This window comes from Naegleria gruberi (genome assembly GCF_000004985.1).
Source record: "Naegleria gruberi genomic scaffold NAEGRscaffold_1, whole genome shotgun sequence".
Lineage (NCBI taxonomy): Eukaryota > Heterolobosea > Eutetramitea > Acrasida > Naegleriidae > Naegleria > Naegleria gruberi.
Genome location: NW_003163326.1, coordinates 668,104 through 694,185, shown reverse-complemented (window position 1 = coordinate 694,185; position 26,082 = coordinate 668,104). Strand labels below are relative to the sequence as shown.

The following is a 26,082-nucleotide window of genomic DNA, read 5'->3' as shown; positions in this document are numbered from 1 at the left end:
TTGGTTGTTGTCCTCAATAGAATCTTGTGAAATGAAAATCTGATCCTCCTCTTCGTGTTTAACCTTTTTAGGTGGCATTTGATCTTCCTCATCATTGTCATTTGTCGATATCTTTCTTCTCAAGTTTACATTCTTTTTCTTTTTTTTCTTTTTCTTGTCTTGATTATCTTCTTCCTCGGAAAGTACCAACAAGGAAGATACATCCTCACTAATTGCTGACGAATATTTAGAATTAGTTTTTGATATTGATGACTCGGATGATTTCAAACTATTAATGGATGGTAATTTTAGAATGAGATGTCTAGCAAATGAATCAATCTTGGAATGATGTACAGGCACTTCATCAGGTGACAGTAATTCTTTTTCCAATTCTTTAATTAACTTGGAAGGATTGGCTTGATATTTAGTTGCCAAATTGATTACATAGCTACTGACAGTGGTGCTACTATACTTGATTACATCGTATAATTCGTCACTCACCCACTGCTCCAACGAAGACATTTTTTTGAAGGTGTAGCAATAATCATCGGCAAGCAATAATATGAAACTTTCAAATAATGAATTTTGTTAGAATTTAAAAGTAGTTTTTTTATTAAAGTCCCATGGTGTCTGAAATTTAATGTTCTGAATAAAAGAAAATCAAGAATAATTTAAATTATTAATACCTACTTGGAGGAGTGAAAGTTTCAGTCTTTGGTTGAGGAGCAGGCTTTGAGAACAACAAAGGAATCATGGAGAAACCGGCGGCGATCGCAATCATTCTCCAAGAGAACAAACGAGTATTGTATGGACCGTGATGACCTTCAGCAGACATTTTTGAGGTATTTTTTTAAAAAATTAATAAAAAGTATAATATATTATTGACAACTTTAAGTTACTTTTCATAGTACCTAATTTTTTGTCAATGAAATTTGTGATTATCTATCCTGTGTGATAGTGGTTACTACAAGCTTTCTGCCACTCTGATAACAGTTTTCTTTCAGTTTTAAATTATTATGAAAAACAAATAAATGCAGCAAAATTCTGCAGGTTGTGATGAGAATTATTGCCATTCAAAAATTTATTGAAAATAAAAAACTTCAAAAAAAAATCGGTACTTCACAATAATGGGTAAAAAGCAAACAAAGAGTGATAAAAAATACAAATCCAATAAAAGTTTGGTTAAAGCCAAGATAAGAACTCAAAAGATTGGTCAACAAAAGTATATTAGAGAAACTATTAGAAATGAAAAGCTGAAAAGAGATGACCTTTCCGATTCCGAACAAGAAGAACAACAACTTGACCAACATTATTTGAAGATATCTAAGAAGAAGGATAAGAAGGAATCAACAAAAAATGATAATGGGTATGTACAACTGAAACAATCATGATGATTTTAACATTAAATAGTATAACTAAACATGAAGTTGAGGAATTCCTTGAAAAACTTAAACAAGAAGGAGGAAAAACAACAAAGGAAGAAGAAGAAGAAATTCAACAATTGATTGCTAGTGTTTCTGATGATTCTGATGAGGAAGTTTTCCACGGAGGTGATAAGGAAGAGGATGATGAAATGACTGATGATGTTACTGATCAACAAGAAGTAGACGAAGAAGATGAACAATACTTTGAAAGAATTGCAGGTGAAATACAAGAAGAAGATGAAAAGGATACTAAAGAATTTGGTAATAGAATTAAAGTAACAAAAGCATTGATTGCTCGTTGGGTTAAAAAGATTAAAACTTCTAACGCTGTGCAACCATTATTCCACTTGATTTTATGTTTCAGATCAGGTTTGAAGAAGGAAGGAGAAAATCAAGAATCAAAAAAGAAGGAAAAAGAACCAGAAATTCCATATGTTGTTCCTGATGTTGCAACATTTGCAAGAGTTACAATGGCTTGTGTTAAGTGTTTGGGAGATTTGGCAACTATTTTGACAAAATATGAACAAGGATCGTAAGTAATTTTTTTAGGAAATAGTTTCATTAACTATATTAATAATAGAAACAAATTACCAGCTAAACATTCTGGATGGAAACAAATTAAATTAGCTCTCTCAACATTTATTAATGCGTTCCACCAAATGATGGAAAAGACTTTGGATGAAAAATTATTGATTTATGTTTTGCACTATTTCGTAAGACTCGTTCCATTCTATGGTTTATTTGAAGCTCAACCAAAGAAAATTTTGAGACTCATGCTCAACTTGTTAGGTCATTCCAATGAAGATGTTAGAGTTAGAGCATTTATTATTATCAATAGTATGGCTGTTATTTATCCATATCCATTCCTAGAATTATGTATTAAGGGTATTTACTATACTCTTTTGAGAAATTCTAAAGGGTATAACCCATCTACATTCCATCAAATTGAATTTTTGAAGAATTGTCTTGTAGAATTGTCAACAATCAACTTTACTAGTACTTACCATCATGCCTTTACATACATTAGAGAACTTGCTATAACGGTGAGAAGAGCTATGGACTCAACAGTTCAAAATGGTTATGCTTTATGTTATAATTGGAAATTCTTCCACTGTTTGGATGCCTGGTCAAAGGTTATATGTGCCTATTACAAGCAAGAAAATATTTCAGCACTTCTCTACCCAGTCACACAAATTGCTATGGCTGCTATTGGTTTAACTAATTCTGCCAAACATTATCCATTCAAAGTTAAGATTTTGACCATGCTCAACCAACTTTCGAGAGATTGTGACAAGAGTTTTATTCCAATTTCGCAAACAGTTTTTGAAATTTTACAATTGAAACAAGCTATTAACACTCCAAAACAAAATCAAAAACCACAACCATTATATTTCGAATTCAAACTCAAGGCTGTACCTGAGGAACTCAAATCTAGAGAATTCCATCAAAGAATCATTGATGATTGTTGTTTCTTACTTTTGGATCACTTGGCTAATCATAGTAAGTCTGTTGCCTTCCCAGAACTTTCCTATCCAATTACAAACTTTTTGAAGAAGTATGTTAAATCACATACTGAAACACTCCATTTTGGTATCTCCAAGCAAATAACTAATCTTGTTAAGCATGTGAATGACAATATCATTTTTGTAAACGAATCCAAATCCAAGATTAATTTCACTCCACTTGAATTTGACAAGGTTATAGAATTCTTAAAGGATACTGAAACACCTCTCGACAAGTACTATGCAAACGAAAAGAAGAAACAAGACAGAGAAGTTTTGGAAAGAGTTGCTGCCAAATTGGACGAAAAGGTTACCTTCGAGGAAGAAGAGGATGAAGAAGAATCTGCTCTCAAAGAAATGGAAGAGACTAAACTTAAGAGAAAGAGAGGAGATGAGTCAACTGAATCCACAAGTGCCCCATCTTCTAAGCGAACGGAACCATCCAAGAAGAAGACCAAATCATCAAGCAATGCTTCATCATCCAATAAGAAGGATACCCTTAAGGAATTGGATTTGGAAAACTTTTAATTTGCTTTAATAAATTGACAATATTTTAAATCAAATATTAATATGAATGTCTTCAGATATTTCAGAGCTATTAGTTTGGAGCACTTGTTGTTGATTGGTTCTTGTTGATGCACCAGTGTAGAGACGGCCAAAAGTGATAAGAGTTCCCTCAATGGATTCTGTTGAGATAGTGGCATAGGTTGCTTTCACTCTGTCCAGTGTTGTGTAGTGAGCTGAGGATTTAGGCTCTTCTGAATCACTAATTGGGAACTGTGGTGTTCTTGGCGTGGTTGCCGAGTTGGAATAGTATAATCCTGCATATTCTGAGCTGGGCGTTCGGAGTCTTGTCCTAACATTTTCAAAAACAGATGTGATGCTATTTGCTTCCTCAATATGACCATCTAGAAGGGATTCTGTGCTAGAGCTATAATCACTAGTAGCAAAACTATTACAAAAACAACAGCATTTGAGACATGATCTCACTTCTGGTGAACCCAATAAGAAGGCAATAGCCAAAAGAAAGCCTTTCAATGGAACGATAACATTGTAAAGAAAGTTGTAAAATATCACAACAAAGAGAACATCATCTTGTTGAGTTAGAGTTGTGACAGCATTGTAATACCAAAATATGACTTCAAAAATTCCACAAAAAGCGAATGGGAGAAGGAGCATGCTTAATTTTAGTATTACTGAACGCTGTCTTTTTCTTGTCTCCAATTTTGGGAATATCAATTGAGACTTGTTGAAGTGTATTCCTATTTTTCTCCAAATACAACCTAATATTATAATAAGAATAGTTATTATCTGTTTTTTGTTAATTTGAATGAAATTAATAACATACCAGGGTAAAAAACAGGGCCCACATAATATAGAGTATACTGGTAATGATGTTAATTATTGTCTTATCTATTGTTGGTGTTGTGTGAGAAACTACTCTAAGAAGAAAAATAATGAAAAACGAAAAAAAGGCTATTCCCCATGAAAATGAATGAAAAACAGTTTCAACACATAATATTTTCACCTTCTTTGATTCGTCATCACTTTCCTCTTGCATTTCGTCATCCCAACTGACTTGCCTCGTTGTTGCTAAAACAGAAAAGGCCACTATTGCAACCCAGGAAGCAGTTGACAGGCATGATGCATAATTAACATTGGCAAGAAATCCTAAAAACAATTGAGGTGCTGTTTTCATTTCAAAATAGGAATAAAACATTGTCCCATTCATGGAATCATTCCCATCAATCCTGAACACTGAATAGAAAGATGGAGGTTCAATTAAGGCCATTTGCTTTTTGTTGAACTTGTTTGTTTCTCCAAACGGATCAGACAAATACTCAATTATGGAACCATTCTTACTTCCTCCATTCTTTTTATCAATAACTGGTTTTTTATCCTTTCCCTTCCCATTATTCTTTTCCTTTCCATTGGTATTGAAATGAATTGTAATGACTTTCGAAAGAGGAGGTGAAATAAAACTAGTCAAAGAAATGGATCCATTCGTAATAATTTGAGATGAATTGGTTCCAAAATTTTGAACTGGACCTGTAAAATGATTGAACATTTCATTAGGAGCTGCTTGAGTACAAATCCACCACCAAACAACAAACATAATCCTACTCAATGAACAAATTACATCTGACACCATCAATGATAACATCATTCTCCGCACAAACTCTCTCTTTTTCTGAGAAATTACTTGCCTCTTCTTTTTCATATATTCAACATGGTGTTGTTGCAGAATATCCAGATCCTTGATGGTATTTCTTTTGAGAGAACGTCTATAATTTGCTTTCTGTTCCTTTTCTCTACCAAACACCCAAGCATGTTCAAAGAAAAACATTCCAAACACAGCTAAGGATCCAATTACAGAGAGAATTGAGAATGTTAACGAAATACCATCACTCACAATATCTAGAGTTTCTTCTCTTGGAGTGCTACTTTGATCGATGAGAACTAACATGGTTCTATTGAATGGAATTATTTCTCCATCCTTTAGTATTTTAATTGGTGTATCTTCTTCTTGTGGTATTCCAGAAATACAACAAGTACTATTGATTAGAATACCTGGCAGGAGTAATATTATAATCAACTGATACACAAAGTTAATCATTTTTTTTGTATGTTTCCTAGTAAAATAATTGTAGTTGTTGAGGGGTTGTTTCCAACAACATATCTGGTTTGGAATTTAAAATTACAATTTTGGGTTAATAGCTCACTTTGTATTATTTTTCTCTCCTCCAACCATCAGCATAACATTATAAACTGGATAACCTATATCCACTTGGCAACCTGCACACTATATGGATACAGTCACTTAAAAACTTCCATTAGCTTCTGGTTACAAAGAAGATTCGGGAGCTATTCATTTACTTTAAATGACATTTTTATGGGCGCATTGCTATGAAAATTTCAAACAGTAATGGCCCATATTCAATCTTAATAATGGATTGAATCTTTATCAAAGTAGTTTTATATTTAAATAAACAGAGGCACTTATTTCTTCTTATTTCCGAAAATATTCTTTCCAATATTGGTAAAATAATGGAAAACTCCACCACTTTGACTTGCTTGTTTGACACCGCTTCCCAAATTACCTAAAGTTTGGATTGGTGCTTCTTGAGCTTGTTTTGTCAATATAGCACTATTCAATATTCTCTGATCGCAAGAATCCAAATCTATCTTTTCATTTTTTAAAATATTTGAAATATAAAGATTATTTTCACTGTTTGAAGATCCAAATATGGATATTTTTGGCTTAGTGATACATTGTACCTTGACAGTGATTCTTTGGAAGGCGATTTCTAAACTCTTTTCATCATGGAACATGAAACAAACAATATGGCCACTCAATAAACGGAGAGCCAATAATTTTGAATGAACATACTTCTCAATATCCTTGATAAATGCAACAGGGATTAAGATTTGCTCTTCCTTTTGTATGTCTCCGTTATTTGGAAGGAGAGAATTGGATTCATAACAACAATGATAGTTTCCAATAAACAATGTTCCATTTTCTGTAAGTGCTGATCCACAGCTCAACTTTCTATCTAAGCATTCATCACTCTCTCCAATACATTTCAATTTGAATTTTGAAATGAAATAATTCTTATCATCTGATTTTGGTAGAGGTGTAATTGTTGAATCCTTGGACCATTGTTCAAATGCATTGATAATATCAGAGAGACAATTCTCAAAAAATTCAACATTATAAAAAGACAGAGAATAGCCTCCTTGCAGATCAATTTTGATTCTCATGGAATTGTCCTTTCTCTTCTTTCCTTCAATTTGTTTTACAATTGAAAAGTTGAGTTTTAGAGAGAAAGTTCCTTTAACACCATCTGAACCACAATGGAAACAAAGACCATAATTGAATAATAATACTTCACCATCCGCAAAAACTTTGGTATTATCGACCTTGTAGGCAGCTTGAGCAATAATTCTTTTTAAAAGTTTACATGATGAGTTTTTGATTTTAAACTTGAGTTTTAAGGCATCTGCAGCTTGATCAAACAAATTAGAGTCAAGGATTTTAACAGAACTTCCACTTGTTGTTGGGGATTTCAATTCTTGAAGCTGAGGTTGTTCATTACCAATATTCTTCAATTGTTGGTAAAATACATTTAGGAATTTGGTTCTCAATTCTGAATCAGTAAAATTTAGAATGTAAACTCTCTTTTCATCACCCTTGATTGAAAATTGAACACCCTTTGTGGAGAGTAAATGTTTACTCAATTTGGCATTAATGACATCTCTCAATAAAAATTCTTTAGTCTTTCTAGAACATTTAGATTCTAGTAAAAGTCTGAGTTCAGTAACATGAACATCATACGGACTTAATTCATAAATACCACTCACAGTCACCAACAACTCTTCATACCTGTCATTGCTTTCATCTTCATCTCCTGCTCCATCAACTGGTTTCAAATTGAAGACTTGAATAATACGTTGATGTTCTGCCTCTTTTTGATGAATTTTGTAGAATGATAGAGCTTCTTTATCACCCTTAGATTTGAGTAAAAGTAATATGTGATGCTTTTTCAAAATGTTTGAAAAGTTCAAATTAGGATACTTGGTGTACTTTTGGTAAATGTTAATCAACTTGGGTGTTGTGCATTGATAGAGGGAAATTAATCTGAGTAGGAGACGTGATTTGGACTCAAATACTTGTTCATTCAATCCAGTATCAGGATCATCATCATTACCACAAAGATAAATTCCAAAGGTTGTGTGAACGCTTTCAAGTACAAATAATTGTTCAACAGTGAGGAATTTGTCCTTATCAGATTCAATATCATAATTATCAGTTGGAATAATAAATGAATTAATCATTTCTGAGTTTGTAATATCCAAAATATTTTCCAAGATTAATTTAAATAATTGATCATAGCAACTTTCGGATAGAATTGTAAAGGCAGGTGTAAGAATAGACTCAAGTAATTCACTACTCAAAATTGAATCAATTTCTGATTGCACAATTTTGAGAGTAGTATCTTTGGAGAGGGGTCTGTTCGATGGTGAACTTTTTTCAACCAAGGTTTTAGTTTTGTTAAAAATATTTTGTAGTGTACTTCTAATTGGAACTCTGAAACTGGAGGAGATGATAGCAATCAATGATTCAATAATAAGGTCAATATTTTTTCTGGATTTTTCAAGAGCACTCATTTGATGCTCACCAATCATATCTGAGGTCTTTTTCAAATCTTCTTCATTTTCCAAGTCCAAATCTTCTTCCTCGTTTCTTTCTACTTGTCTAGTGACTTCTTCACTATCTTTCAAGTCCTTTTGTTTTTCAATAATACTATCGATAATTTCTTCCATTTCTTGCTTCGAAACGCTAATATTATTAAGCATTATTAAAAAATCTGAGGTCAATTCAATCTCAGAATAAATTAAATCACTCTCTTGCTCCGCGTTTTTAACTTCATTTCTACTAAAGAGGTTGATTGTTTTGGATTTTTTGGTCTTTTCAGTTGTTGGGGATGTACTTGATTTCTCTTTTGTATTTCTAGTAATAATTTGTACTGCAATATTTTTAACCTTATTTGCATAATCGAGAGTGACCTTTGCCAACATTTCTGTGAACATTTGCAATAAATGTTCATTGAAAAACTCCAATTCAGAAACATAGTTCCAAATCTCGTTAGCTGCAGTGTAAAAATCAACAACACTTGTTGAGTGTTTCACGTCTTGATTAACTGGTACCCAATTGTCAATCTTAATAGATTGATCTGCGCAATCACCGAGTTTAGCCGCTAATTCTTCAATGAATTTTTCTTCATAGCCTTTAGAAACTTCAGCGATGTCAATCAATTCGGATTTTTTTTGACTCAAATCGTTGGAGTTTCCAATCACTTCAGCTAAATCTTTAATCTTAGTGCAAAAATGCAACATCTGATAACCAGAGAACCCTCCTGATTGAGCAACTTGTTGGAAATCCTTCTTGAACAATTCATAATAGATCATGTTCATGCTTTCATATTTAACATCCTGTGGGAGTGTATCAGAATAATCATAGAGTCTTTGAAAGTGATGTTAAGTTGTTTGGTCAATTAAGGTTTTTGAAAATATTTTGAAATTTTAAATGACATGTCAACTTACCTATCCAATTTGTATACAATCCCTGGAATCATTCCAATTAACACCTTGGCATTCAACTCTTCTGTTTTGAAAACCTCTAATTGTTGCTTCTTAATAAGCAAATAATCATTTTCGAGTGACTTTTTCAAAAGGTCTTTAAGAATATCTAAAAATTCTTCAAATGAATGTTTTTTGTGTACAGAAATAATGGTGTCATATAGTTTAACAACATTTTCTAAAGCACCATCTGGTTTGTTTCTTGGGAATCTCTCCTTGAAATGCATTAAGAGATCAACAACTTTCTTTTCAGTCTTGTCCATAATTTGGTTGATCTTGTTGGTTTGTTTAATATTATCACTAATTATTTTTGTAGCAGTTTGATAACTTTTTGAAAATTGATCAGCAAATGAAATTAAAAAACGAATATTTCTTGAAAGTACATCTAACAAACTAATTTCTGCATTATGGGTAGACATACCAAATAAGAGGTCAATCTCTCCAAGAATCCATTTTTGAACATAAGTCACTAAGTTAAGGTCTGTCTTTGGCGAATTAAATGCTCTTCTTAATAGAACTTTTTTGATCTTGTAAACATCTGGAATATCAAATGTATTTAAATTATTCTTGATAAAGTCAAGCCTCTTGGAAACATATGTAGTCCAATTATTTTGATTTGCTGGGAAGTATTGATAATTTCCTCTTGTAATTTTGAGTTGAATATCACCAATAGTTGAATTATTAAAAACAATTGGAAAATCAGCTCGAATCGGTTGATCAATGTTTCCCCAATTTGTTTTTGGGAAAAGTTTTTCAATTAAACTGGTAACTGGAATAATAACGTGACCAATTTCCTTCTTTTTCAAACCTGCATATTTTGACAAGATGATAGAAAATTTTACCTCTTGATCTCTATTTGCTAGAGATCTACATATTTGAAGAAGTTAGAACACATCATTAGAGGTAACACTTACAATTTAACAAGTTCTTTAAAGATTGGTTTAAAAGCAGCATCCTTCTTCTTGGTTTCTACAGGTTTTGATTCATATACAGTTTTAGTTTTGGTATCATTGTTAATTTTAATGGAACTCTCAGGATCAGTTGTATCCAAATGATACATCAAATCGCACTCAGTTTTCTTAACAAGAGACTCAGAATTGTTTAGGATAACATTATCAAATTCAAATTCCAACTTGCAATTGAATTCCTTCTTTCTAGCAGTTTTAATACTATCCAACATGAGGTCAATTTCCTTAATCTTGTTATGTCTCCAAAACTGATACTTCTCCACACTAACAAAATCAGAGGTTGTATATGGTAATTGATGTTCGTTTTCAAAAATATACTTTCTCAACAATAGAAAATCTACAATTAAATCAATAGAGCCATTATCTGATTTCTGAATATATATTTCATTCCAAGTTTTTTGCAACTCTTCAAGAGTTAACTTGGGTTCAAATAATTTTAAAACTTCACCTTGTAATTGTGAGAGTGTGAGGGGAACATCTTGAATTCTTTCAGGAACCATATGAATCGGTAAATGTAAAGTTAATAGAGCATAGTATAATGCTTTTTGAAGTAAATTTTCATCAATCTCTTTTTTATCATCTTCATCAATATCTTCATCAATCAAATCACTAACAATTAATTCTTCACTATTAACTTTAGACTCTCCATCAAGACAATCTTCACTAATAACATGATGAACAACATGACCTTCCGATTCTTCAACAAGTTTTGTTTTATGTTGATCAGTTGCGTGTTTAAATGCAGGGTGAAGTATGAGAGAAAATTTTTGAGCTTTTACGCCCAATTTCTTGATCATTTTTTTTGAGTGGTGACATTATGTTCATCTGTGCAGACATGAGAGACAAGAAGTATCACAAGCTCTACAACCCCGTAGAGTGTGGATCAAAGTTGTAGTTGGTTAAGGGAGTTGGGTTGGAATTGATATCCTGAGCTAAGATATATCCAATGATTCTTATTAAAAAAACCTTACTGGTGCACAAATTATTACCTAGGTACGTACCAACCACTACAAAAAATTGTAACCAGTTAGGTACCCACCCTGCTTCTCCTCTACAAACTTGAACCATGTGGTGGGTGGTGACATAAAAACACCACTCACCACATTATTGAATTCAAAAAAACGATGAAAAAAATACAATCACCCACTACCTAGATTATTCGGTTGTACAAGAATTCAACAAAGAAACATTCTCTACAAAAATGATGAGCAATATTCACCAAGAAGTGTGTTTGACATTTGATGACGTTACACTTGTTCCTCAATATAATAACGTTCCTTCACGTTTGCACCCTTCATTAGATACTTGGTTGACAAAGAATACAAAGATTGGAATGCCACTCCTTGCTGCTAATATGGATACAGTTATTGGTGATGAATTGGCTGATGTTTTGATTGCTAATGGAGGTATTCCATTATTCCATCGTTTCACTTCATTTGAAAAACAATCTGAATGGGTGAAAAAATATGAAAATAATTGTTTTGTTTCTTGTGGTCTCAATGATATGGAATCAACTGTAAAATTGTTGGAATTGGGAGCTAAAGGTGTAGTTATTGATATTGCTCATGGTCACAGTGATGCTATGTGTACATTTATTAGAAATTTAAAGAAACAATTACCACACAAGGAAATCATTGCTGGTAATGTTTGTACACCAATGGGCTATCAAGATCTTGTCACAGCTGGTGCTGATGCAGTTAAAGTTGGTGTTGGTTGTGGAGCTGCTTGTACTACAAGAATCAAGACAGGTTTCGGATTACCACAATTTTCTGCCATCAAGAATTGTGCTGAATTAGCTCGTAAACTCCGTGTTCCAATTATTGCTGATGGCGGTATTGTTTTTGAAAGAGATATGGTTCTTGCTTTAGCTGCTGGTGCTAGTACAGTCATGATGGGAAGTATTTTTGCAAAGACAATGGAAAGTGCTGCTCCAAAATCAAAGAAAACTTTAGAAAACGGTCAAGAAATTACTCTTGTCAAGTATAGAGGTCAGGCCAGTAAGGATTTCCAAGATGATTTCTATGGAGGTTTGAAGAAAGGTACTGTTCCAGAAGGTGTTTCATTCCATGCCAAATGTACAGGTTCTGCTCAAGATGTTATTGATAATTTCTGTGGTTCATTGAGAAGTGCCCTCACTTATGGAGGTGCCAAAGATATTAAAGAATTGCAAAGAAAGGCAGAATTTGTCAGAGTGACACCAAACTTTGGTAAGGAATCACATCCAAGGCCAGAACAACTTTAAAACTTGTAAATATTAAAAAAATTAAAAAATTGAAAGTTTAAAAATAATTTTATCAACAAAAAAAATGTCAGCAAACAATTTGGACCCAACAACCTTTTTAAAAAATGATATTGTCGGAAAACCAGTGATTGTTAAATTAAATTCTGGTGCTGAATATAGAGGAGTTTTAACCTGTCTAGATGGATATATGAATGTTGCTTTGGAACAAACAAAGGAATATGTTGATGGAGTGCAGACTGGAACATACGGAGACGCTTTTATTAGAGGAAATAATGGTAGGTAGATGAATATTTAAATAATTGATTACAATTGTCAAATAGTGTACTATATTTCAAAACAAATTTAAATTATTTATTCTTTTTTTGATTTCTCTTTCTTTTTTTCGATTGACTTTTAGTTGGAACTTCGGAAGGCTTTTGGGCTTCTTCTAAATCAGCTCTTGCTTTGTTTTCTCTCAATCCACTAAGACTAGCTCTGATAAGATCAACACTTCTTGGATCACCAACAGTAAATAGACGATTAGTTCCTGAAATACTTGTCTTTGTTTGCATGAAAACATTTTGTTTGAGTAAGCCTTCAAGTTGTTTCTTCATAGTTGCAAGCTTACGTTCTTGATCAGGAGCTAATCCTTTGAGTTTCAAATCCTTATCTTTCTTCAAGTCCTTGAAAAATCGTTCATCTAAATCAATATCCATAGCAGCGGCTTGTTTTGTAAACCAATCTTGTTCTTGAGTTCTGGCAGCCTTTCTTTCTTCCAATTTTTCAATTTCAATTGCCAAATTTACACGCTTACGTAAAACTTCTAACAAATCAGGATGTGACATCGGGAAAGGAGGCATTTCACTACCTTCACCTCGAGTATCTCTTAGAATATGATAGAATGATTTACGTTCCTCCGGAGAAACAATAGCCAAACTAAATCCTTGTTTGCCTGCTCTTCCAGAACGTCCGCAACGATGGATATAAGTCTTGGTATCAATTGGAATATTGAAATGTACAACATTTTCTACATCAGGAATATCAATACCACGAGCAAATACGTCGGTAGTAATCAAGATACTATTTTCAGCCTTTTTAAACTTTTCCAAATTCTTAAAACGAGATTGTTGGTCCATCTTACCATGTAATGAAACAATTGTAATACTTGTTTGCTTGGCATTAGGTCCCTTATTAAAGAGCTCTTTCAAAATATTACCAATAAATCTAACAACCTTAATATTATTTGTAAAGACTACTGTACGACCAGAATAAATTGTCAAGAAATAGTAAAGATAGAGAACCTTATCTTCTCTGGTACTTTGTATGAAGGCTTCTTGGAGAGTGTGGGCTAATAAATTGCTGGTAGTCAAGTCAACCATCACTGGATTTTTCATATCTAAAATGGCAAGAATTTTTTGGATAATCTTTTGTGTTTTAGTTTCTTTTTCTTTCTTCTTATGCTCAGCATCTTGTTCTTGAGGTATTTCAACCTGTTCTTCTTCTTTTTGGTTGATATAATCTTCTGAATTGGATTCTCTCTTTTCTTGTTCTTGGAGTGATAATTCATATAATTGCTTCTTCCACTTATCATCAATAAAAGTAAGAGTTGCAGAAGAGATGAATTTTCTCAAGATTGAGTTTGATTCTCCTTGTTGACTTCTTTTGAATCTTTCAATGGTAATATATCTCAAAATGGATTGGAGTTCGAAAAAGTGAGCATCAGCTACCATTCTATCAGCTTCGTCAATCACCAAAAATCTGAGGCCAAGAATTGAGTTGGAGGCAAACATACCCTTATCAATATAAAACCAGTATCTACCAGGTGTAGCAACAATAATATCAGGTTTTTGTACGTGAATTTCTCTGATTTGCTTCTCTTCATTTAGTCCACCAACTAGTCCAACAACCTTTAGGGATGTGTTTCGAATGACAGCTTCAATATGTGAACAAACTTGCAATGCTAATTCTCTTGTAGGTAAAAGAATAAGTGATCTGAGTTGGAACATGTCCTTTTTAACATCGCGTAAAAGTTTCTTTCTCTTATTTTTAACACCAATTTCATTGAGTGAAATTCCATCTACAGTTCTAGATTCATCATCTTTGACTTGTTGAGCAGGTTCATTTTCTTTCAATTTCATCAACTCATCAATAATTGGTAAAACAAATGCCAATGTCTTTCCTGAACCAGTTTCAGCAGCAGCTAAAATATCAGCTTGTTGACCAATAGCTTTAGGAATTGATTCTTCTTGGATTGGTGTTGGCTTGTAAAATCCAAGGCGATACAAATTACGAACAACTTGTTCATGTAATTGAATGGTATCATTGAAATTCCAAGCAGTCATTTTAGAAGCTACTTCTTCAAATGGAGCAGTATCTGCATTTTCATTTACAACTTTCAAATCACCAGCTTTTTCTCTCTTTTTTTTAGTTTCTTCTTGCACTTTGTTTTCTTGTTCATTCTTGACCAATTTTTGTTCTGTTGTTTCAAGTTTTTTCTTCTCTAATTTCTTTGTTTCATTTTCCTTTTTTACCTTTTCAATTTTTTCTTCTTGAGATACTTTGGTTTGTAATTCTTGGGTGGTATTTTCAGCAAGCTTTTTTTCCTCTGCCTTTTTAGCCTTTCTTTCTCTTTTCTTCTTGTTTCGTTCCTTTTTGATTTCCTCCTTTGTTCTGGTATCTTTTTCAATACTGGTTGGATTTTCCTTCTTTTCATCTTTCTTGTCATAGTCATCACCATAAAGACTTCGCATTATTGACTTGTATTCCTCATTATCTTCATCTAATACTTCAAGAGAGTACATTCCTTCACATGAAAAGGCATCCTCATCAGATAATTTAATCTTCTTCCATGTGGAAGAGGTAGAATCGTTTTCTTTCAATTCCTCTTCTGTCCATTCATCAAGATTACTTGATTTTTTGGCAGTTGTTGAGGTTTCTTCTTGATGGTCTTCATTGGTTTCGTGAGTGTCATCGGTTGCATCATTCATTTCCAGATCGTTATCATCATTATGTTCTTCTATAACCTGTTGTGGTTTTTGTGTTGAAACCACAGGTGTAGTCTTCTTTTTCTTCTTTGGTTGTTCCTCTTCATTTTGAAGGTCACCAACAGTAAGATTATATTCATCATCGTCATCACTGTTAGTTGAAAATTGCACATGTCCCGATAATTCATCATCACTACCATCCTTCTCAACAAAACTTCCAACTACTTCTCTTCCTCCATAAATTGATGGATCAAAATTGTCATCATCCGATGATGAATCATCCATATATCCGAAAAATGATTTATCATACTCTTCTTCCTCATGTTTGTTTTGTTTGGTTGAAGAAGTGGCTCTACTCTTCTTCAATTTTTGAATCTTTGCAAGCATTTTACTCATTTTTTTTTAATGTTCAAAATTTGTGAGGAACATTTTTACACGAAAGAAATTAATATTTATTCCTTTATCTCAATTTTGATTTCATCTTTTTTAGTTAACTCATATAATTTTTCAATAGAATCATATTCTGATTTGATTTCCTTATTTTCAGGCTCGAGTTGGTGAGCTCTTCGAATATCTAAAAAGGCTCTTTCGTATTCTTCCATCTCCTTGTAAGCAACTGCTCTTTTAAGGTAGAGTTTAAGTTGCAATTTAGGAGTAAGTTTTGGATTAGTCGGAAACTCTTCCTTTTCCTTCTTTGAGTCTTGCATTGCTTCAACGTTTTTTTCCTCTTCCAGAATTTGATCGACTTTCAGTTCATCATCTTCAGATAGCACGGAGAGGGCTGTATTGCAATCCTTTACACATCTGACAAAGTCACCAGTTTTAAAGAAACACTGAGCTCTGTTGGAATAATAAACTGGATTCGTCTTGTCAAGATTGACAGCCAATGTATAGGAATGAATAGCAGAAGCAAAATCTCCTCTTAAGTAAAAGTTGTTGGCTGTATTTTTTAACCAATCCCCTTGAAGTTTGGAGGTAAGTTCTTCGTTGACTTTTTCCAAGTCGGCAAGAATTTCTTCATCCTCTGGAGCCATTCTTGATGCTTGCTCATAGTCCTTATATGAATTATTGTAGTCACCAACTTTAAAATGACATGTACCTCTTCTCAGGTATGATTTGAGGATGAAAGAAGCAGCGTTCTTTTTTTCGGGCTCAGGAACCGATTTGGAATGAATGTTTTGAAGAATATATGTACAGTCTTGAATGCACTCAAAGTATCTATTCAGTTGAAGGTAGCAAACAGATCTGTTGCTATAGGCTCTGAAGAAATGAGCTCTATGATTGATGGCATCAGTATAGAGCTTGATGGCCTCTTCAAATCTTTGTTCAAAGTATTCTTGATCAGCTTGATCTTTCAACAAATCAGCCTTATCTTTGTCTTCCATCAACTCTTTTGATAGAGTATTTTCTAACTCTCTTATCATTTTTTGTAGTTCGATACTCGAGTCAATTCTATATGCTATTTTCACATCCTCCAGTGCTTTCTTAAGATCTGAAATCTCCTTATAGCATTTCGATCTTGTTGTTAATGCTTGAAGCAGGAATTTATCTTCTATTTGAGCATTCTGTTTTGATTCAGTGTTCAAAAAATTGGTACAATCTTCGATAGCCTTCAAATATTCTTTTCTTTCAAAGAAACACTCTGCTCTCTTCGGCAAACATGTAATGACACTCGATTCCATGTGTAAAGCCTCAGTGTAGGCACTAATTGCAGAGTTGAAATTTTTCTTTTTCATAAATTTATCTCCTCTTTCAATCACCCACACAACTAGAAATTTTACCTTATTTAGAGTAATAAATACTTACCATTTTCTTCCAATTCTGCAGGTTTGTTTTTTCTTCTCCAAATTTCGTATTTTTTCAATGTTTCACTATCCTTGTCCTCCCTTGCAGGAGTCCTCAATGCTCTTGGTGTGAATGATAACTTAATAGTTGATGTTTCTGTCTGTCTGATTGGTGCAGTAAAATGTTCATAATTTGAGTTCTTTTCATCAACAGCTATATCCTCCTCAGTAATATCTTCAATAGTTACTTGTCTTTGATTTGCAACCCTGTATTTTTCAGATTTTTGGGAAGATGTTTCATCTCTTTCTTTAAGTTGACTCAATTCAAGTGCTGCTTGCTCCTTTTCTTCTTGTTTCTTTCTTTCAATATCCTCTCTCTTTTTCTTTTCCTCTTGCCAATGAAGCTCTAAAAGTCTCTGTTCTTCTTTTGTCCTTTGTTTTTTTCTTTCCTCTCTTTCTTCTGCCTCCATTTTCGAGAGTCTTTCCAGAGACTCCTTTCTTCTAGATTCGATCATCTCCTTGCTAACTTCATCATTTGGTTTCAAGATTGCAGAACCCCACTCCTTTTTATCCTTCTTTTTCAAAACAAACACAACATTGTGACCCTCAACTTTGTGTGTTCTCGATGAGTCATCCAACACAATTGTCTCCTTCAAATCTAATTCCAAAAAATGATGAGGTGGGCAATTGACTTTGATATAACAATCAGAAATAGTGGTGGAGAGACTACTTCTGGTAGCTCCTTTAAGATTAACTTTAATAATAATCTGTTCCGAGGTTTCTTCAAAATCATACAAAAGTGAAATTGGCATTATAAAATTGGCTAAAAATTTATGTCTTTTTTTTGTAGTTTTAAAATAACCAAGTTGGCGCAAAAATACATCACCCAAAATACACTGCAGTTAAAAAACCTTCCCGCCTCTTTGAAATTAAATAACAATTAAAAAAAAATGGTCGACGTAAGTTTTTTTTTGCGGGTTGCGTTTTTATTGTTCAACAAAACTTTAGAAAAGAAAAAGAATTTTGGATGATGATAGTGAGAGTGAGGAGGAAGAAAAGGTAGTAATAGTTAAAAAAGACACAAAGAAAGTAAAGAAGGAAGAATCTAAGGATGAAATGGACACTAAACCAGATGATGGAGTTTACAAATGGTGGGCACAATCGGATGATACTATCCAGTCAATTTTAAACTCTGATCAAAAGTGGCAAACACTCAAGCATAATGGTGTATTATTCCCACCAGATTATCAACCTCATAGCATTCCTGTTTATTATGATGGAAAACCTGTAAAGCTTGACCCAGAACAAGAGGAAGTAGCAACAATGTACGCCTCCATGTTGGAATCGGATTACATACAGAAGAAACAATTTAATGAAAATTTTTGGGCTGCTTGGAAGGAACTTCTCGGGAAAAATCACACAATCAAATCTCTTGCCAAGTGTGATTTTTCTAAAATTTGGGAACATTTATTGACAGAAAAGGAGACCAAATTAAACAGAACTTCAGAAGAAAAGAAGGCGGAAAAGGAATTAAAAGCAAAGTTTGAGGACGCATACAAGTATGCTCTTGTTGATGGACGGAAGGAAAAGGTTCAACAGTTCAAGATTGAACCTCCTGGATTATTTAGAGGTAGAGGTACCCATCCTAAAATGGGTATGTTGAAAAAGAGAATTCAACCTGAAGATATCACAATTAATATTGGAAGATTGGAAGATGTTCCGCCTCCACCAACAGGACATAAATGGGGTGGTGTTGTATCCAACAATACAGTATTGTGGGTTGCTGCTTTTAAAGATGCAATCAACAATAAGAACAAGTATGTACAATTTGCCAGTGGATCAAGTATGAAGGCAATGAATGATTATCTGAAATATCAAACTGCAAGAAGCTTGAAGGATTGCATAGAAAAGATAAGAGAAGATTACAAACAACAATGGACGGAGAAGCAAGAAAGTGATAGACAATTGGGAGTTGCCATCTACTTTATAGATAAGCTTGCTTTGAGAGTCGGTAATGAAAAAGATGATGAAGAAGAGGCAGACACAGTTGGTTGTTGCAGTTTAAGAGTTGAACATGTGAGCTTGGTTGCTCCTTCATCTATCAAATTTGATTTCCTTGGTAAAGACTCAATCAGATATGAAAATACTGTAGAAGTTGAGAAGGAGGTTTACAAATGTGTAAAGGGATTTATTGAAGGAAAGAAAAAATCTGACATGCTCTTCCACAAGATTAATCCATCCAAACTCAATGATCACCTCAAGTCCTATATGGAAAAATTATCTGCCAAGGTTTTCCGTACCTATAATGCATCTATTACATTGGATAGAGAATTGAAAAAGTTGGAAAGAGAAATTACTAGTGACATGAGTGTTGCTGAGAAAGTAAGCATTTTCAACTCTGCCAACAGACAAGTTGCTATTCTCTGTAACCATCAACGTGCAGCACCAAAGACATTTGATACTTCAGTCGAAACTATGGAAAAGAAAATTGAAGATCAAGAAACCTACTTGGAAAGACTCCAACAAGCATTAAAGGAAGTTAAAAAGAAAGGATATGAAGACGTAAAAGAAAAATGGGATAAGGAAAATGAAAAATTAATGAAAGAATATGAACAAAAGTTGGAAGAACACAAGCAACAAGAAAAAGAATTAGCTGAAAAAGCCAAAAAAGCAGGAAAATCTGTTGCTGCATATTTGGGTTCTGCAAAGAAGAGCAAGCCACCTAAAAAGCCAACACAACCACTTTTACCAAAAACCCCTGAATCTATTTCCTCCAAGATTGAGGCCATTAAGAAGAAGATTGATGATCTCAAACAAGAAAAAAAGATGAAAATTGAAAACAAGACAGTTTCTCTTACAACATCAAGAACAAACTATTGTGATCCTAGAATTACAATTGCATGGTGCAAGAGAACTGACGTACCAGTAGCCAAACTCTTCTCAAAAACTTTGCAAGACAAATTCCCTTGGGCTTTGGATTGTCCAAACAATTACACTTTCTAAATTTATTTATTATCATAAAACTCTTTGAAATTGAAGGGTGTTGCCGAATAAAACAAGAATTTTAAATCATAGAGAGGTATTGTTTCTCTTAAGTGGTGATGTCCACATTCAAGTTGATTAAATCTTTTGGGGTGATTGACATACTTTAAACCCTTATTTGCTTTCTGTTTAGCTTGTCGTTCCTTGTTGTTCTCTTCAAGAGTCTTGTTTGGATTATAATTGAATGTACAACATTCATTGGAAATCCAAATATTTTCTCTAGTAATATTCCCACATTTTGCATTTGTCATTTCAATACCAGGACCAACTAGGTCATCAAAATTCATCCATCCACAAGTAATCTCTCCAAAATGTTCCATTCTTCGATTTGTAAGTGCCTCTTTCAGATAGCTCATTTCAGTGTTCCCATTTTTTAACTCTTCACAATCAGGATGAAAAAGCAGCAATTCACAATCTCCTCCACAAAAGCCACCAAATATCATGCGGCTGTCAACACCTTCAGATGCTAATGTTTCTAGTTTTTCAAAATTCTCACAAATGGCATGAGAAGGGAAATCCTTATTCAGAATATCCCATGCAGTGTCTGATGATTTATAGAAATAAGGTCTGTCATGCTCGTTCATATATGATGCTTCAGCTTCGGTTATGAAAACAGAGTTGAAAGACTCATCATAATGATTGAAGTTTAAAATCTTCACCTTTCCATAAGACAAAATGTAAGAGAAATCAATTATTTTTTCAAAAAACGAGTTTTCAAAAGAATTTTCAAAAATATTTTGAATCTTTTTCTCAAAGTAATGGAGGAAAGGAGAATATTCTACCATTTTCATTTGGTTTTGGAACAATAAATCATCCTCTTCGTATCTTGTTAGAGTATTAGATATTATTTCCTTTGTTTTAGATCTAGTTAGGGTTCTTTCTATAAATGGTACTATAGAGTAAATTTCATTATTGTTGATAGAATTTCTGACAGTGGTGGCAGGGCAATAAGAAGATTGCTCTCTTGGTAACAATATTTGCTCTGGTGAGTCTGTTATTGTTTCATGCGATATTCTGGAAATTTCATATTTTTTACAAAACTCTAAAACTTGTTCAATTAATTCTTGTAGGGATGAAAATTTTTGTTTGTCACTGCCACCATTTGTAATGTTCTTAAATTTTTTCAACAATTTGGATTCCTTATTGGAATGCTTATCCATTGATTCTATCATAAATGAAGAAAATTCCAATATCTCAGCAGAAAGCTCTGAAGAAATATTGAAAGTGGTTTCCATCCTTCCTAGAATTTCCCTTCTTTGTGTGGCTTGTTTCAACTTGCGAAGTATTCTCCTAGACATACATTTAATCGTTAGTGTCAAATCCCAATCATCTAGAAATTGGTTTGGTTTTCTCATATCCGATAGATCATTATAAAGAAATCCAAATTGGCGATTATATAGAGAACTAGTTGATTTTTTCAAGCTCAAACTATTAATTGAGTTATCCAACACGAGTCTAGAATTAGAGTTGAGGGTATCAATGGGTTGAAAAAACATATCAATAATGTCTTCCTTTTCTTCAAGTTTAGTGGTGGTTAATGACTTTTTTGAAAGGGATAGCAATGCCTTTGCATGTAAATCTTTGAATGGGTAATATTGTAAATAATCTATGCCTAACTTTTGTAATCTCTTGTAGTGAACTGACCATTCTTTTTCCTCTTCTTCTCTAGATCGTATTGGAAAGAAACTACTAACATGGTGTTTGATATTTTCAATAGCTAATACATCAAAGCTTTGCTCTAACATATTGTTCCATATGTAGGTATTTTCTTTTTCAAAATTTGCTATTATAACTTTGATAGGGTTAATCAAATAGTTGGTAGTTTTCAATGAATTCCATATCAGTGCCTTGAGATTTGAAATGTCTGTAAAGTCATTTCTCCACATGAGTGTATTGGAAATTACCAAAGGATGTAGATGAGAAGTGTTCAAATTGCATTTTTCAATCTTCTTCAAGTTGTTAGGAAAATTCTTCAGAGAAATTATTTCTCTTTCAATACTATCAACACATGGTAATAGACAAGTATCGTTGTCATGCACATGTTTCTTAAATATGAGAGCTAACTTGGGGAGAACATTATCTGTAGTAATGATATTTCTCATAGCGCATTCAGTCAAGAATAAAAACAACAAGCGATTTGACAGTTGCTTTTCGCATCTGTGTACATCGTGTTTGTACTTTCCAATGAAGGTCTTTACAGTATCTACCAAAGTGTCTTCCTGATTATTGTTGTTCTGGGAAGGAGTGACTTCCAGCAGCTTTATCGCAAAAGTGCTAACTCTAGATTGGAATGGGATGATAGTATTGACCAATTTTGATGGAATAGTTGGGGAGCCATGTTCGTGTTGTAAAACTTGGTGTAAGGGGTGGAAATAGGTTTTCACCAATTTGGAAATGACCAATCTTGTAGAAGGGGTCATAACTTGAACGTATGCTAAAGGCCTCTTCCATTTCAAATTCAAAAATCTGGACATTAGAGTCAAGTTATCTTGCAATAGATTAGTGTCCTCTTGTTTGGTATTGAATTTTCTTGCCGTTTTATCTTGTCGATTTTTCAAATCATGCAGAAAGGTTTTAATACTTTGTAGAATAAAATCTCGGTGGAGTATTGGATTTTCGGGGATGTAAAGTCCTCTCGAATAGAGTTTCCAATATAAATTATCCAACCTTAAAAATTTCACATTTGAGCGAATGGTTTCAATTAGATTAGGAATAATGTCAATGATATAATGTCCTTTTGAAGGGTTAGAAATTTCCACAACATTAAATAGAGAGTTATTAATGTGATTTTTGTGGTTGTACATTATGTTTTCTTGTATTGATTCTCTAATTTCGAATATATCCAAAATTCCCACTTGGGAGAGATTAGAATCGCTCAATTCGCTTAAAACTCTTCTAAAATATCTGATATATTCTTCCAAATTAATAGAAAATAAATGATCAACTCTTAACATTTCACTATCATCAATATGAAAGTAAAAAGGAAGAAATAGTGAGAGATATTTTGAGGAATCAGGAATCTGTATACTTTTCAAATCACTGTGGCCTATAGTATTTTTAAAAGAATGACCTCTTCTCGATGATTTCAAACATTCCTCGATCTGTGTTATCAGTGTTTGATAAATTTGATTTTCCAACACTTGATCGGGTCTATACTTGAGTATAATCTCCAGCAGGGATCTCCTTCCTTCCATAACAGCTAGGAAATCATTCTTACTTAACATACTCTGATTAAAGAAGAAATCGAATACCCAATGTCTGAATGGTGGATGTTTTGGAAAAGAGTATTTGTTTGTTCCTGATCTGTCTATTATTTGAGTTTTCAATTGTTTTTTAAAATCTCTCAAAAGGGTTGATGATGTAACATTTGGCCTTTCTGTTGGAATACACTCTTTCCCATCCCTGAAAAAGTATGGAAAGTTGTTGAAGTGCTCTGTATTAAATTCCAAACCATATAAACCCTTTTCCCTGAGAGATTGAATTGTATTGTTAATATTTGTGAATGGCTTCCAACGAATACCGAAAATCAACATATATTGCCCATTTCTTTTTACCATAACAGGGTATTGGGAGCAAATTATAGAACTCCAATCCTTGTTTGTTTGATCAGGTTGTTTTGAAAAATAGGACAAGAGTTTGTAAATCAGCTCTGATCTCTTTGTGAGACTATTTTCCCAATCAACTCTATGTCTGAAAATATTTGGTAAATATTTTGTACTCAACCATTCTATTTGTTCCATAGATATTTCCTTGGTTGGGATTGACCTGTCAGGTGGCTAATCAGGATTTCATGTTTTTTACAACAATTTGTAAAATAAAAAACCTACTTGAGGAAATATTTCCCTTCTCAGTGTTGAGAATCTTTTATCGCATTGTTCAATGAGGGATGAATAAATATCATTATACATTGGTAGAGAGGATAGCCTCTTCTTCAATATTTTAGAGCTACCATGTAAAACTATCTGAAATGATTTCAAAGCAGCACTTTGGTTAGTATCACTTGAAAATTCGTAGGGCGAAAATAGTTCACTTGTTAAAATCAGTCTATGAATAATAGTTGAACTCTCTTCAGTGAGTGACTTGTTTGGTTGATGATAAAATGAAGAAGAATTGAAACTATTGTCCTTCCTATTATAAATATTAAAATCCTCATTACTTTGTAATTGATTTTTCCTTTCATATTTTGAAATGAGTTGCTTTATGTGATAGAGAGTTTTCAAATCAGTCAATTTATCCAAATACTTTTCATTCTCGCCAAATAACAATTCCAACTTTTCAATAAATGAATGATCATTATTAATATCCCTGTTCTTGTTTCTAAAAGAAGCTTTGAAAGCAGGTTGTCTGTTGAATGTTTTTTCAACGTAGTAGTTTTTAAATTCTGAAAGTCGTTTAATATCTGGAGTATGAGAAAATAAAAAAGAAGGCTTCACCGTGGAACGTTTTAAACCGAATACATTCATAAGTGGTGATTGATCAATATCCTTCCTAATTGATGGCGGTTCATAGGAATCTTTTAATTCTAGTAATCGGTCTAAGTACTCAGAAAAGCCAATTAAATCATCGTTAACTAGGTGTTGTTGTTTTAACACTTGTTCAAAATAATTTTCCATTTTCATATTTGAATACATATTATTACTTTGTTGTGTATCATTTTTTTAAATCAAAATAATTTTTGTCGGAACAAAAAATGAACACACAACCTCGTGCTTCATCATCAAATGACAATATGAATACATCGGCCAGCAATATTACCACAAAAACTATACAGGATGTACGTTTCATATCGCAACAATAACAACAACTTTATTAGTATTTAGACGAAAATCAACAATTAATTTTTGCTATTATTGAAAGACAAAAACTAGGACAATTCGATCAATGTGAACCGTATGTTTGATCTACATCACAAAATATTAACTATTATCAATATTTGACTGGCAATACTAAAATTTATTATGGAATTGATTTACAAAGACTCCAAGTGAAATTACAACAAAATCTAATTAAATTAGCAACTATCGCCGATCACCAACAACCTAACGTTCAAACACAAGCTAAACAAACCAGACCCTAGATCAACAACCTTTGTACATAACTTGCGACAAAAACAATAAATTATTTATTTATCTTAATCGGAGCCAATTTTGGTTTTTGCTTTTCTGATGAAACCAGAAGAGGAGAATCGCCAAACGAAATGTTATTATCGTCACTTTGTGATGAAGGAGATTTCGAACCCTCATCTTCCAACAAGTTTTGAACATAGTTCTTTAGTTTGTCAATATCCTGCTGTTGTTGTTCGAATCGTTTGTTATTCTTTTCTAGAGAGTCCACAAATTCAGCAACCTTTCGTCTGTCCAAACCTGTAATGTCACTATTTCCAAAGAATGCATCCGGAGTTCGTATTCTATTAAGGGAAGATCTACTTGCAGATGTGGCACTTCCAACTCGTCTTGATCTCGCAGAAGATATAGTCGATGCAGGATTGGAGGCCGAGGAGTTCAATTCTCTTTGTGCTTGCTGTTGGAAATGAAGAGCATTCTTGAGCTGGTATTCTAAAGATATTATTCTTTGTTTGTACTGCTTTTGATCTTTTCTTAATTGATTGATTTCTTCTACTAAAATGGAATTTTCATTATTCTTTCTTAAAAGATCGTTTTTTAGATGCTCTTCTCTTGTCGATAGGGTTCTTTTCATTCCTGTTATGGTTTGTTCTAAAAATCCTCTTTGCCTTTCAAATTCTTCTATTGTATCTCTCAACTTTTCTGCTTGATTGTTTGTCTTGATTCCTTTTGTTAAAATTGTATTGTATCTTGAAACAATCTTCTTCAAATGAACATTGGTTAATTTAGAATCTCCATTACTTGTCAAATTTGAAAGTTCTTGAATCAAAAGAACTAAAACTCTTGTTTTGTCATCCATACTTTGCTTTAAGCGGGCAGCCTCTGATTGCACAACTTCAATCTTTTCGTTTTTCTGATTGATTTGAGATATAAGATTGTCATTCTCAATCTTTGCTTGTAGTAATTCTTTTTCA

At 33.2% G+C, this 26,082-nt stretch overlaps 9 protein-coding genes across 9 annotated transcripts; 4 read left to right on the top strand and 5 right to left on the bottom strand.

Moving 5' to 3' along the window:
- Positions 1–1,099: 1,099 nt before the first annotated feature.
- Positions 1,100–3,463, top strand: NAEGRDRAFT_77748 (nucleolar complex protein 2). Its single transcript, XM_002683421.1, has 3 exons — positions 1,100–1,345; positions 1,390–1,935; positions 1,984–3,463. Exons 1-3 carry the CDS (start codon positions 1,107–1,109, stop codon positions 3,431–3,433), a joined length of 2,235 nt encoding a protein of 744 aa, XP_002683467.1. The 5' UTR covers positions 1,100–1,106; the 3' UTR covers positions 3,434–3,463.
- An 851-nt stretch (positions 3,464–4,314) lies between these two features.
- Positions 4,315–10,811, bottom strand: NAEGRDRAFT_45074 (uncharacterized protein; the record flags this gene model as incomplete). Its single annotated transcript, XM_002683094.1, has 5 exons — positions 4,315–4,347; positions 4,434–5,476; positions 6,007–8,930; positions 9,011–9,913; positions 10,105–10,811. 5 exons carry the CDS (start codon positions 10,809–10,811, stop codon positions 4,315–4,317), a joined length of 5,610 nt encoding a protein of 1,869 aa, XP_002683140.1.
- Positions 10,812–11,143: 332 nt separating this feature from the next.
- Positions 11,144–12,295, top strand: NAEGRDRAFT_34674 (inosine-5-monophosphate dehydrogenase). The gene has a single exon (XM_002683420.1). It carries the CDS (start codon positions 11,216–11,218, stop codon positions 12,254–12,256), a length of 1,041 nt encoding a protein of 346 aa, XP_002683466.1. The 5' UTR covers positions 11,144–11,215; the 3' UTR covers positions 12,257–12,295.
- A 25-nt stretch (positions 12,296–12,320) lies between these two features.
- Positions 12,321–12,539, top strand: NAEGRDRAFT_28961 (uncharacterized protein; the record flags this gene model as incomplete). The annotated part of the gene is made up of 1 exon (XM_002683419.1): positions 12,321–12,539. One exon carries the CDS (start codon positions 12,321–12,323, stop codon positions 12,537–12,539), a length of 219 nt encoding a protein of 72 aa, XP_002683465.1.
- Positions 12,540–12,930: 391 nt separating this feature from the next.
- On the bottom strand, positions 12,931–14,520 carry NAEGRDRAFT_947 (uncharacterized protein; the record flags this gene model as incomplete). The annotated part of the gene is made up of 3 exons (XM_002683093.1): positions 12,931–13,754; positions 13,893–14,244; positions 14,317–14,520. Coding segments are annotated over 3 exons (1,380 nt in total), but the record flags the coding sequence as incomplete, so codon positions are not given.
- A 1,151-nt stretch (positions 14,521–15,671) lies between these two features.
- NAEGRDRAFT_61317 (uncharacterized protein) lies at positions 15,672–17,815 on the bottom strand (the record flags this gene model as incomplete). Its single annotated transcript, XM_002683092.1, has 2 exons — positions 15,672–16,987; positions 17,026–17,815. The coding sequence occupies 2 exons, from the start codon at positions 17,813–17,815 to the stop codon at positions 15,672–15,674; spliced, it is 2,106 nt and encodes a 701-aa protein (XP_002683138.1).
- Positions 17,816–18,119: 304 nt separating this feature from the next.
- On the top strand, positions 18,120–20,006 carry NAEGRDRAFT_28914 (uncharacterized protein; the record flags this gene model as incomplete). The annotated part of the gene is made up of 2 exons (XM_002683418.1): positions 18,120–19,541; positions 19,722–20,006. 2 exons carry the CDS (start codon positions 18,120–18,122, stop codon positions 20,004–20,006), a joined length of 1,707 nt encoding a protein of 568 aa, XP_002683464.1.
- Positions 20,007–21,657: 1,651 nt separating this feature from the next.
- On the bottom strand, positions 21,658–24,676 carry NAEGRDRAFT_61315 (uncharacterized protein; the record flags this gene model as incomplete). Its single annotated transcript, XM_002683091.1, has 4 exons — positions 21,658–21,731; positions 22,045–22,587; positions 23,272–23,821; positions 23,873–24,676. 4 exons carry the CDS (start codon positions 24,674–24,676, stop codon positions 21,658–21,660), a joined length of 1,971 nt encoding a protein of 656 aa, XP_002683137.1.
- A 470-nt stretch (positions 24,677–25,146) lies between these two features.
- NAEGRDRAFT_77745 (uncharacterized protein) lies at positions 25,147–25,967 on the bottom strand (the record flags this gene model as incomplete). Its single annotated transcript, XM_002683090.1, has 1 exon — positions 25,147–25,967. The coding sequence occupies one exon, from the start codon at positions 25,965–25,967 to the stop codon at positions 25,164–25,166; it is 804 nt and encodes a 267-aa protein (XP_002683136.1). The 3' UTR covers positions 25,147–25,163.
- Between the last annotated feature and the right edge of the window lie 115 nt (positions 25,968–26,082).